The sequence below is a fragment of the Panthera leo genome, chromosome C1 (assembly GCF_018350215.1).
Source record: "Panthera leo isolate Ple1 chromosome C1, P.leo_Ple1_pat1.1, whole genome shotgun sequence".
Lineage (NCBI taxonomy): Eukaryota > Metazoa > Chordata > Mammalia > Carnivora > Felidae > Panthera > Panthera leo.
Genome location: NC_056686.1, coordinates 5,290,163 through 5,302,838, shown reverse-complemented (window position 1 = coordinate 5,302,838; position 12,676 = coordinate 5,290,163). Strand labels below are relative to the sequence as shown.

General features: G+C 50.2%; 1 protein-coding gene across 6 annotated transcripts in view; it reads right to left on the bottom strand.

Moving 5' to 3' along the window:
- Window positions 1–12,676, bottom strand: part of CAMTA1 (calmodulin binding transcription activator 1) — an 851,919-nt gene that overhangs the window by 24,527 nt on the left and 814,716 nt on the right. For all 6 annotated transcript variants that reach the window (XM_042949355.1, XM_042949357.1, XM_042949361.1 and 3 more), the window contains 5 exons: window positions 6,169–6,320; window positions 3,650–3,846; window positions 3,193–3,271; window positions 2,696–3,011; window positions 1,734–2,257 (listed from right to left, as the gene is read on the bottom strand). In XM_042949355.1, the coding sequence (XP_042805289.1) occupies window positions 1,734–2,257; window positions 2,696–3,011; window positions 3,193–3,271; window positions 3,650–3,846; window positions 6,169–6,320 (1,268 nt within the window). The remainder of the gene's footprint in view (window positions 1–1,733; window positions 2,258–2,695; window positions 3,012–3,192; window positions 3,272–3,649; window positions 3,847–6,168; window positions 6,321–12,676) is intronic.

The following is a 12,676-nucleotide window of genomic DNA, read 5'->3' as shown; positions in this document are numbered from 1 at the left end:
CAGTGAACAGCACTATTCTAGATGCTCAACACGTTGAGCTGCCAATTTTCACTGTCTGCTGATTTATTATTATGTTTACATTTATGTTTATAAATACTATCCTAGACTGCTTAGTACTGATACACGGTATAGCCAGAGCCAGCAGCTGGTTGTGTAAATAAAGTTTTATTGGCACATAGCCACACTGACTCTTATTTATTTATTTAAAGTTTATTTATTTACTTTGAGGGGGTGGAGGAAAGGGGGCAGAACCAGAGGGAGAGAGCGAGAGAATCCCAAGCAGGCTCTGCACCGTCAGCACAGAGCCCAAAGCGGGCCTGGAACTCAGGAGCCGTGAGATATGACCTGAGCAGAAGAGTCAGACGCTCAACTGACTGAGCCACCCAGGCGCCCAACACTCTGATATTATCTAAGGCTGCCTTTGTGCTCTAAAAGCAGATTAAATAGTCACGACAGTCTAGAGGGTCCACAAAGCCTAGAATATTTACCATTTGGCCAATGGTAAAACTCTTACGGGAAAACTCTGCCAACCCCTTACCTAAAAAATTCTTTGATTTCTCAGGCAGCCTCCCACGCCTGTAGGGGTCGGCAGGTCGGTGGTGGAACCCCCGGCCCACCCATGAGGAACGGGAGCACACGGGCTCTTCACTGTGCTCAAAGCAGGACAGAGGGGAGCTGCTCAGCAGCCGGACGTCTCCCCAGGAACGCTGGCCAGGACGGGGGACCTCCAGACCCCTCCCTCCTCTGGCATTTCGACAGGCCTGGTGCCCTATTGAATTTCTCGTGGGGGTTTTTCCCTGTGACATTTGTTTCGGGTTCTAGAGGAACTTGGAAAGAGAGGAGGCCAAACTCCCACTCAGGCTGCTCATTTGGTCCTCTCCTAAAATACAGAAGGAATACTTTATTTAGGGGCATTAGCTTGCTTAATAGCTTAACCTCAAGTTTACTTCAGTAAATATTCTCTTAATTTATTGCAAGCTTGATGCCCCAAGAGGATTCTGGAGGTGTTATTTGTTTGTTTGTTTGTTTATTTATTTTTGAGGGGGCTGTGGGCAGAGAGAGGGAAACAGAGGATCCGAAGCGGGCTCTGTGCTGATGGCAGAGAGCCTGACGTGGGGCTTGAACTCACGAACTGTGAGATCACGACAGGAGCCGAAGTCGGACGCTTAACCGACTGAGCCACCCAGGGGCCCCAGGGATCCTGGCGTTTCTAGGCTTATCACAAGGACGGCCAATTACTGGCTCTAGGGCTGTTTCGCTGCACCTCACGCCACATATGCTTTTACCACAGCCAGATGACAGCTGTCCTCATGTCACTTAGGTCATTTAAGAATCCTATCCACAGGCCTCCTGTTCTAGACGTTCCTGGGCTGTGACTCTATTAAACCGGTACTTAAATAGGAAACCAGTCTCCCCGGATGCAGAGGGAAGCGGAAGATGACTGGAGGGCCCCGGGTGAGCTCTGAGGAGCTGGTGGGAGGAGGGGAGGGCTCTGCAGAGAGCCAGGTCCCTGGCGTTCAGGCCCCATTTACCACGTTGGATCCTCTGAATGAAAACGTGGCCCGAGCAGAGGAGACACCCCAACACTCTCATGAGTCAGAACACACTTCCAAACGTCTGCTGGTGAGCAAATCACACGACCTGCGGGAACCGGCTGTAAAGACGTGGTGGGGGGGGGGGGGGCGCTCTGACGGCCACCCCGGCCTCTGCGGGCTTACCTGGTCCGTGCTTACCTGGATGTCATCCATGGGCTGTGTGCACTCCTCGCTCTCTGCACTATCACGGTAGGGCCCCATGTCTGTATTCACCACCTCTCTGTTAGCCATCATCAGGACACTCATTGGTTCCCGTGGACGCACCTGTGAAGGTGCGGCATCCTTTCCTACACTGGTCCCCTTCGGATTTCCAGTCACCTGTACTGTAGACACACCAATGTAAAGATCTTTGGGACTCCACTTTACTACGGGCTGAGATCCAGAGGCTTGGAGTCGTGCAGTCTCTGGAACGGGAGGGGAGGTTTCCCGGACGCGGTCCCTCACTCCTTCACTGGGGCTGATTGTCTCAGGGACACACTGCTTAGAACTAGGGCTCTGCTTCCTGATATTTGGCTGTTCCAGACTCAGTGCAGTGGAGAGCAGTTTCTGCTGCCTTGCCTGGAAGGACTCAGGGTTCAATTTATGCTTTTTGGGAGCTGGATAATCTTTGTGGCTCTCACTGCTGTAGTAATTAGAGGGTTCAGAACGAGGTCTTCTCAGCTCTGAAAAGTACAGTAGAAAGGACAGTCAGGACAGGCGATAAAGTTAGGAACCCTAAAGAATTAACACTTTCTCTATTGCCTGAGAGACACAAAGTGCAAAGCGGGAACTCAAGATGCGTCCCTAACATTTAAATATTCCCCAGCAGCATATACTGTATTCAGTCAGTCCTCCAAAATCTGTGTTTCTTTCTTAAATGGACACAGATTTTTTTTTCTACTTTCTGCATTTATTTCTGGGAGGGGTAGGGGGGAAGCAGTAGGCATTCTTACAGCTAAAAGAAAAATCGGAAACATAAAAAAAAAAAAAAAACCCAAAAAACCCCAAAAACCAAACCCTTAAACGTATGTGAATATCCTGTGGACTTTTCTGAGGGTTGCTGCACGAAAGCAAATGGGAAATGTGCCAAGTTCCGAGATGTAATCATTTTGCATTTTTACCTGGATTGGTACTTGCAATGACGGTGACTCCTTTGGGTACTTCCGGTGAGTGGATGGCTTCACTGTGCCACTGGGTCATCCAGCTATCTGTATTGGGCTCTTCGCTCGGAGGACAGTGGATTCTGGGGTTGTGTCCAAGCTGAGCCTGCTCATCTCTCTGCAAGTGCTCCAGACACTCCGCTAATTTCACATGACCCCTCGACCTGGCGATCCCCAAGGGCAGCCTTCCTAGAGAGTCCGGAATGGAGATGGCCCGACGGTCCCACTTGTACAGCACGACAGCAGCCTCTAAGTGCCCGAGAGCACACGCCCACATCTAAAACAAGGAAAACAGCAAGCTTTCTCAGCACAAGTTAAAAAACATCCTCCGCTTTTGCTATTCCCGCCAATGGACAAGTTGGTCCTTGCTGACCATCTCCATGGGGCCATAAGACCTTACCACATCCCCATGCCAGTTTAGAAAAACGGCTCAGGGATTAAATGAACCCATGCCTTACCAGAGGAGTACAGGAGAAGTGGTCCACATTCAAGGGGTCAACTTCCAGTTCCAAATCGATGCTATCTGCGTGCTTTGTGCTGTAAGGGATGGTACCAGAAATTACCGCACAATTAATCAACGTCCAAGAAATACTAGAATGTTATCAAACCCACAAAGATGAAACCAAAGTGGGCATCCAACATCCCTGATGTGAAGAAGATAGAGTCCCTAATTTCACAGGGCGGTTCGGATTATGAGCCCCGAGGAAAGCAGAGAGTGCAACGTCTCGCTCGCCATTTCTTGGGCAGAAGTTCGTGTAAGATTCCCTTGGGAACTGTCCTCCGAGAAAGCCCTTTGCTCACAGGCTGTCAAGCTCACTGAATGGCCAGATTTCTCTCCACCAGTGGAATCGCCCAAGAGGAAGGTGCGAGCTGACGGGCAAGGGTGCCCACTAGCCGTCCGCACCGCGGCCTTACCGCCATTTGATGAGGGTCTGGATGAGGGTGGCGTAGCCCTGGGCAGCAGCCAGGTGCAAGAGGGTCATTCCCCGGAAAGTCTTTGAGTGGATCAAGTGCTTGGACTTGGCCCAGCAGGCGCGGCTCATCATCTTCTCACACACGACAACCACACGGCTCTCGAAGCAGCTGCCCAGCGTCCCGGGGCCAGAGGCACACTAGGAGGAGGAAGTGTGTGTTACCACCGCGGACCCAGGGCCCTCCGCCAAGTCAACCTTTTCATGTAGGAGAAACAAAATGCTTTACGATTAGCCGCTCAGAACAGGAAACACAAAACCGTGCACAAAGGGGCATCGCGAAACAGACTAGAGTGCGCGAGGTTCAGCTCGGTGGCACGCATCCACGCGTGTGGCACGGGGTGACCTTCCGTAATGCTGAGAACACCGGAGTCCACTACAGCTGACACGCGGATTATGAGCATCATGCTGATCCGTTTCGGGGAAAGCATACACCGCTAAAAAAGTGCCACTAGCCTCCAGCTGAAGTACACGTTGTGGACCGTAGACTACTAGGAGAGAAAAGCAGGGTGGCTGTCCCAATTCTGGCATCTGGGGACACACCCAGACCTCTGCCTCCCTGCTCCTCCCGAAGGAGAATTAAGTCACTTAGATGGGGATCTTTTCTCCCCCCTGCCCCGCAAAGAAGCACTTTAAAAAGTCTAGTGACGATCCCATCCTTTGGGGAAAGCTTTAGGGACCTTCAAATCTAAGTGATATTAATAACGATAGAGGCACACAGGGAAGAGAAATTCACTAATTTTAACTATGGCTTTCTTCTCTCGATTCAGTTGTAAAGCAAGAAACATAAAATCGAACGTAGTAACCTCAACTACATTCATTTATCGGCAGTTCTGTGTTTAACATCCTCCCCAAATAAAGGATACTTCTAGCCTGATTCTTATTTCTGGTATTATTTAGAAAGTCTTTTTTTTCCAGCAATAAAGTCCACAAAATTCAATTACTATGGAAGTACTGTTTGTTGTTCCTTCTTTTCAGTCTGGAAAAACACCTTGCAAAAATAAAAAGGTGGGTGACCGATACACTGTCATCCTCGCCAGAGCTGTCAAAACATCTTAAAGGTGGGTGATCCCAACGTGCGGAAGGACGACCTTGACTCGGAAAGGACAGGCAAGAGCTGCTCCCGACGCATCAGACAGACATATTCATGAGCACGTGAAAGTTACGGGTTAGTGAGCAGGGAGGGAAATTTTTTTGCATTCACAAAAAGAGCTGCATTTTTATCACGAAAGGTGGACCCAGATATGTATCGAGGCCACCTTAAATTGACAGAAGAGTCTTCAATAGCAGTTAACATGGGATCAGGTTGTAGTAGGCCAGTTACCGAATGGTTGAGCTGTAAAAGGACAGTATATTCCATTCCCTTGATGCAAACTCTGGTGACAGAAGGTTTTCATGGGAATCCCTGATTTGAGCCATGAGATACAACAAACAACGATTACTTTTCTAAAATGTAGGAGTCTAGGTGAACAAGAAGCCTGTTGTGGCCTTAATAATATTTTACTGTGCACCAAGTCTTCCCTTGGACTTCTGAAGGCAGGTAAGAAATAAGAACATTTGGGGAAGAAGGGGTTGTTTGGTTTTGGGGTGTGGTCCATAAAATGCTTCGGTTTCAAAATATTAACATTTGGTATTAAAACATTATTAACACTTGATATTTACAAGGAACATAAAACTCACACGTTTCACTTAAAAATGCAATTGTTCACAGGAAATCATCATTAATCTTGAAGAAAGAGGGGAAAGTGCTCGGGGTTTGCAGGGAATAATAACTCAGTAGGAGAGAGAGAGAGGGGAATGCTATCCATCCTTTGAAAATTTGTCTCTAGGGTCTCCTGAAAAATAATTTCTGCCCAGGCCATTTCTCAAAATGAGACCCGTAAATAAAACTTATATAAAGCCTTCAAGACTAATGGGACTCTAAAAAAATATTTAGTGACGTCCCTGCATTTGGCCAATTCTTCCTGGAATTTATGAGAAAGCAGATGTGAAACAGGATAGCAGGGCTAATGTGGTCCGACACCAAGTAATTCCAGAAACGGCTTCTCTGGGAGCTTCTGATATTGATCTTCTTGACTTTATAAAAGGCTTTATGAATGGCTGAGTTGGATCATGCTTTATATTTATATTTAAAATAGATATGGAATCCACAATACAAAATAGAGTCCAACCGAACTCTGAGTCGCCACTGGGCCTGTTTTCTAAGTGGATGTCCTCGAGCCACACCGCCAGGCAGCAGCACTGAATTCTGGGATCGGCAGCAATGATTTAAGGCTCAGGGAGGTCAACAACCGAGAAGCCCCACCGTTCAAGGCTTCTGTTATTACACAGATTTCAAAATTTAGGGGCACGGGATTATAAAGCACTCCCTGGGACTAATCCAGGAATGACACCAGCACCAGACAAGGGACTTGTGATCAATAAAGCACAGAGTGAAAGGTGATGGTCAGTGCACGCCCGTACCTGAGCCTGGCTTCCTCCGTTCCCGCTCCCGTTTCCCCCTCCGCTGCTGCCTCCTCCGCTCCCCTGTTTGTGCTGCTGGGACCCTGTCATCTCCGCCATCCTCCTCTCCATCTGCTCCAGACGTTCTAGGATGGACATCCTGAACTGGTTATCTAGGGCAGAACAGGTGATAGTGAGGTCATGTTCCAGAAGAGCAGTTAACACGTGGCCTCGTCAAGCTGCAGGACCGGCATCCGAAACACCATCATCAGCCTAACCAAACTACACAGGGCCGTCCAGGCCAGATTTCTCCAACGTGGCAGTGAATCTCACACCTCACCCAAGACCTGGGGCATCTACGGTGGCCCAAAGCTCTCAGCTAAAGGAACAGAAAATCCCTTTTTGTCAAAGTCCTGGTTTCCGGTTCCTGGCACCCCATCTCTTTGCCAAATTCCCCAACGGAAGCCTTGGAGAGATCTGATAGGGAGGCCCCTAGAACAAATAAATGAAATGAATACGATTTAAATCAGTGGAAGAGAGGGAGATGTGTGTGTATAAAAGATACACGTACGTAAATATATGTACTTTTTAGAGTAGTATCTGTTTTACCCAAATTAAAAAAAAAAAAAGATTTCATCTGTTGATCATTTGCTGGCTGAGACCCTTACACATGTCCTTTAACGCGTGACAGTCTTCTCAGAGCCCAGTGCAACTAGGTGCTTCACCCCTAAGAAAAACATCAGGCCGTCACCGTCGGAGCTAGGACTGTAACTCAGAGAGGCCTGTGATTCTGTACCACGGTACTGAGATGAGAATCTCTCTCTCCCTCCCCATTCACGCATTTATACCCACCTGTGTGCACACACGCAGACACACGATTTGGGCTGCATGCAAACACGCGAGAAGGAGCTAAGACCATTATGAAACTCATTAGCACCGAAATTTTTTCAACAAATTTTAAATAATGCTGTGCCAGATAGTAGTAAACCGGTCATAAAAAGGCCTCTTCCTGCTCTAGCAGGGGAAGCAAACAGGATAATGTGAAGAGGAACCATAGGGCGGGACTACAATTTATATGAGTCTGGAAAGGGGCCACTTGAGTTTCACCAGAATAGAAGGAGCCAGGTCTGCAAGAACTGGAGTGAGTTACTAGCAAATGCAAAGGCCCTGAGGCAGGGCATTCAAGGAACCGAAGCCAGTGGCTGGACCACCACAGAGAGGAGAGCAGAAGGTGAAGTCGAAGAGGGGGGCCAGGACCAGACAGTATGTACTTAAGAACCCTGACAGAGGAAGTGTACAACTTTGAACAAGACCTTAAGTGCCTCAGTTTCCTCACCTCTCAACTGGGGATGGTAACTGTACTTACCTGAAGGCTTGTCGTGAGGATGAAATGAATATTTGCCAATGCTCAGAACATATAAGTTCCAGATACATGCGTTAGCCATCATCATCATCATCTTCGGGCAAATGAATTCTCTAGGAATTGACTGAGCATCTGTGACAACCTATTTGTCCCCCAAATTGTTAAAAGCGTAACTGTTTTCCAAAATACAACCATCCGAATCGTGAAAAGGAAGAATCCAGAAGTGTTCGGTCAGCGTGCCTGGCCGTCCTCACTATACAACCCGACACCGGTGAATGATGCTTACTGATCCTACAAGAAATAAAACAGCAGGCGGACTAACACTTACAGAGTGCCAGCCACCGTTTCCATCACTCTACAAATATTAACCCATTTACTCTCTACAGTAATCGTGAGGTCGGTACTGTTCTTACCCTCTTTTCACAGAGGGGAAAACTGAGGCGGCGGGGAGGGGGGCTCTCCGGCTCAGGGGCCTGGAGCTTAACCACTATATGACACGAGTATGAGACCTTGTGGGAAGAGAAGAGACACAGGAGTCAGGTTCACCCCTGGGAAGAGAACATTTTCTTGCAGTAACAAGGCAGTAGATACGTGTTTCACAGGAAAATTTTCAGGACCGGGTGTCAAACTGGTTCCACTTTACTAAACCACAAAGCCAGAAGGGGAAGACTGCTGTTCAAAAAATCGTGACATTATTTTTTAATAAAGCTATTTCCGGGAACAACACTAAAGGAAAAATCCTTCCCCTTTAAAAGTGACAGACGTCTTTGTGCCAAGTGTGCACTCACACACACACACACGATCCACAAACACCAAGGCCCCTGCTGCTGAGCATCTCGGTGGCCCGGTCACCAACAGGCAGGGACCCCAAGTGGGCACGTCATGCGCTTGCACAGTCGTTGCCATCCTGTGACCCTAACGGAAGACACGAGATGCCTTCAGGGGTGGGACTGAGTCCTAACAGCCTGCCCTCTCCGTTAGAAGAGGGACACTTTGCAGAATGAGGGACTCTCTTATTTGGAGCCCTTCCAAATGAAGGGGATGAGGAATCTTCCCCTTCAATTAGCTGGACTCCAAGGAGAACAGCGCATTTTCCTTGTGGAGCTCGCATCAGCTCTCCCTGCACATTCCCCGCCGTGCCGTCCATTCAACCACCTGCAGATCCTTCGGCGTCCCACCGAAACGGGGGAAGCGTCTATAGCCGCCTCCCGACAGTTTCTTCTGCAAGCCCACATAACTTGCACCTGTTAAAGGCGTGTTCAGAATCCATTTCACTTGTTTCGAGCACTTGTTTGGAGCCTGGTGGCCAACAACAACCTGCCATGTCACGCAGAGGGGCAGAAGGGCACAGGGAGCAGCGCCCAGCTGTGGGCCGCCCTGGCGGGGTGCTCGCCCGGCCACCTGGCCCCATGGAGGTGGCTCCGTCGTGGTGGCCGCAGTGCCACAGTGAGGTCAGCCTCTCGTGCCCGCCCGTCTCCTGCCCAGCATGGAGCCTGCAGAGACAGACCCTCCCTGAGGTCACGGAACACAGACCACGGCGTCTCCAGATCAAAACACTAACAGTCACCGTGACTCTGTGACCGCCACCAAGGTTCCTGTGTGCTTTTGATCTGGGCTGTGTTCAGCGCCATCCCCATGCAGTTAGCTCGTTCACGTTATTAAGCTGCTCCAAGAAGCACTTGGTGAAGATACTCAGAAGCAATTATTTGCCTCTTAACAAAATTATACCATACATAATGGCATCTCTGAGCCTCTCAACTCCAAAGGGGGAAGGCAGTGATAATTAATAATAAGAAACAGCCTCGAATGGAAATGATTGATTGAGCCGGCAGCCCGTAGAGCACAGACCTGATTGTACTGTGTTGACTGAGACTCAGAAGAGACCTTCTGATCACACTTCCTTTCCTCTGAGCAGGGCCAGCGCCCAGCTCCATCCACAGAGCTTACCCGGTGGATGAAGTGATGGCCTTCGCGGGTCCATTACTGGCAAGTCAAAAGCAACGACTTTGTGCTTGCTTTGGTGGCACAGTTTTGGGGTGGCGTGGAAACCGTATTGTAAGATACTTGGCAAATGCAGAGCTATACGTATGGCCTGGAGTGTATATTATGACTGATCACAGCAGAAGGGGAATAGAATTACTTAGAGGCAAAAAAAAAAAAAGTTCTGATTAGGTTAGAGTAAAAAAGTAGATTTGGGATTCACTTACGCGCACGAACATTTACTGAGCACCTACCACGTACCAAGCACTGGGGGTGACGTGAACATTAGTGAACACACCCGTGCCCTCGTTTGTTGGCCGAGTAATTTCCGCAATCTGAATAGACTGGATTTTTAAACGAACGTGTGGGAGGGAGGGGTGAGAAGAGAGAAAACAAAACATGTGTAGCTCTAGCGGGCTGATGAAGCTGGCCTCAGCTCTCTCCCACGAAGTTTCGAACAAAGCCAGCAGTGACTCAGCTTTGAGGGATTCCCAGCCCCTTGTCCTTAGGACAGTTTGAGCGAAGCGACCCCGCTAGTCCTCCGTGAGCCCAAGGCTGCGGGGACAGCACGCCAAGAGCACCTGTTTCCCGAGCACTGTGGACTCTGGGGGTCCCGGTGAGGAAAGCCGGCTGTTCCACGAGCTCCCGCCTGGTCGGCCCCCCGGCTCGGAGTTCTTGTCTAGAAGTGTCAGGGCTCTGTCTGCCTCGCCCAAAGAACAAGCTGCTGCTTACACAGAAGGCTCTCCCACTCTTCCCCCTACCCCTTGGAGAAGTGTGGACAAGTCACGTTACAACCCGTGGCTCTGAAGACTGGGGCAAGGCGAGGTCCGCACAGCAGCTCCCTCCTCCCCGGGGGGGGGGGGGGGGGGGGAGAAGCTCCGGGTGGCGCGGGCGTCCCCTCCGTGGGGGAGGGTGTGCGCGCTGCCCACGGTGCTGGTCCCTCGCTGCGGATGCCGCCCCACAGGAGGCTTCCGCCCATCCAGCGGTTCCCACACCCGAGGTGCCATCAGAATCCCCAGGAGGGCTTCTTCAAACAGAAGGGTGGGCCCTGTTCCCAGAGTCTGTTTTGCTTCGAAGGCCAGGCTGTGCGTCTAGCATGTTCCCAGGTGACGCTGAGGCTTCTGGTCCGGGGCCACCCTCGGGAGCCGCCGCTCTGAGCCCCCACCTCCTTCCTCGAGAACGAGCCCTCGTGCACCTGCGTGCCCGGACGCACGAGACATTAGCTCCTGCGAATGACGCCAGGCCTGGCCGCACGAGCTGTGTCGGCAACCCCGGGCCGCACGCTCCCTTCTCACGCGCACAGCCGAGTCCGACCCGGCTGAACTTGAAAACTATTCAAAATCTGCCCACCTGCGCCGCTCTCCGCAACGAAGCAGACACCACTTTGTCGCGCCCGTCGAATCTTACCTCCTCGCTGCTTGCTGCTTTCTTCTTCTCCCGGCTGACGAGCTGGGGTGTCTTCCCACGGGTCTGCCTCTGCGCCCTGCGGGTCTCTAAAGCGGCCCGTTTACCTGCATGGTTTCGGGGAACGAGGACTCTGCGGCGCCACACAGGTCCTTCCCACGACATTCAAGACACACGCACACGCATGCCTGCGCCCCAGACAGGAAGTAAAGAGTTCCGATGGCTCTGCAGCGACAGTCTGGCTCGTGATTCATTCAGCCTCTTCACGAGCCCGTCCCGCACCCCTTTTAGCAGAAGCGGCATTTTTAGACCGGGCAGCTGTGACAGGCTGCAAGGAACACGGGACAGAGCCGAGAGCTGCAGGGTTAGTCCTGTGGCCGCGTGACTTTCAAATAATGACCACGCTGCACCTCAATTTTCTCTCGTGGAAAGAGGAGATATCACCATCCTTTTGTTCCTCGTGGGGATGGGATAAACTACTATAGGACATTTTTTAAAGTGGCAAGGCTTTCTTTACCCAGTTATACCAATGGGACCCCCCCTTGTTTTTAAAGGCATCTTAAAGATTTTTAAGTAACCTCCACACCCAACGTGGGACTTGAAATCACACCCCCAAGATCAAGAGTTGCATGCTCCACTGGCCAAGCCTGCCAGGAGCCCCTAAAAAATGCATTTTTGAAAATTTTGGATACTTTTAGATTTACAGATGAGTTGCAGTAGTAGGCCTCCCATAAACCCTTTGTCTGGTTTCCCTTAACACCGACATCTCACGGATCCACAGTGCACCCGTCAAAACTCAGACACTCACTGGTACGTCACGACGAACTCAGCTACAGACTTGAAACAGACTTGCCGTGACAGTTAACGTCCCTTTTCAGCTCTGGGATCCAGCTGCAGGCGCCACGCCACCTCTGGCTGTTCCACGCCCTTCCTCTCCTCGGCTGTGGCGATCTTCTCTACGGCCCTTATTTTCACAGCGTCCGTGGTTTTGAGGAACACCGGACACGTGCTTTGTAGATGTCCCTCTATTCAGGTAGTCTGATGTGTTTTCTAATGATCGGACGGGAGTCATGAATTTTCAGGAAGAATATCACAGAGGCAAGGGCTCGTCATATGACACGGGTAGTGTCTGACGTCCTGCTGATGCGGACCCTGATCTTTGGTGAAGGTAGGGTCTGCCAGGTTTGCTTTGATAAAGTCACAATTCTTCTGTTTCCATACTCCATTGTTTGGAAGTACGTCAGTGAGTCCAGCCCACACTCAAGGAAAAGGGAATAAAGCTCTACCTTGTGGATGTGGGTGGGAGTATCCACATATATTATTTGGAGTGCTCCTATAAGGAAGATCTGTCTTTCTGAGTTTGCTTGTATCCATATAAGCCATTTATTTATATCCACAAACACTTTACACTTTGGTCACAATCCAATACTAGCTTAGCTTATTGCTCAAACTGTCCCGGCTTTGGCCACTGGGAGATCTTTCAGGCTGGCTTCTGTGTCCTCTGACATACCCCCAGCCTCTTCCCTTCTTTTTCGAGTACTTCCTTGCTTTCTGGCATTATAAGATGCCCGGACTCCTCTTTTATTTTCCCTGTCCCAGCCCTAGAGTCAGCAATCTCTCTAAGGAGCCCTGGTTTCTTTTATTGGAGGATGGCATTTAGAGGCCAAGGTCTGGCTGCTGGGTGTGCTCGCTGCTCCTGGGGCGTCTCACCGCTGCTAGGCCCTCCCAGCGGAAAGAGCAAGGCAACACACGTACAACACACATACAACCCATGTATGCACA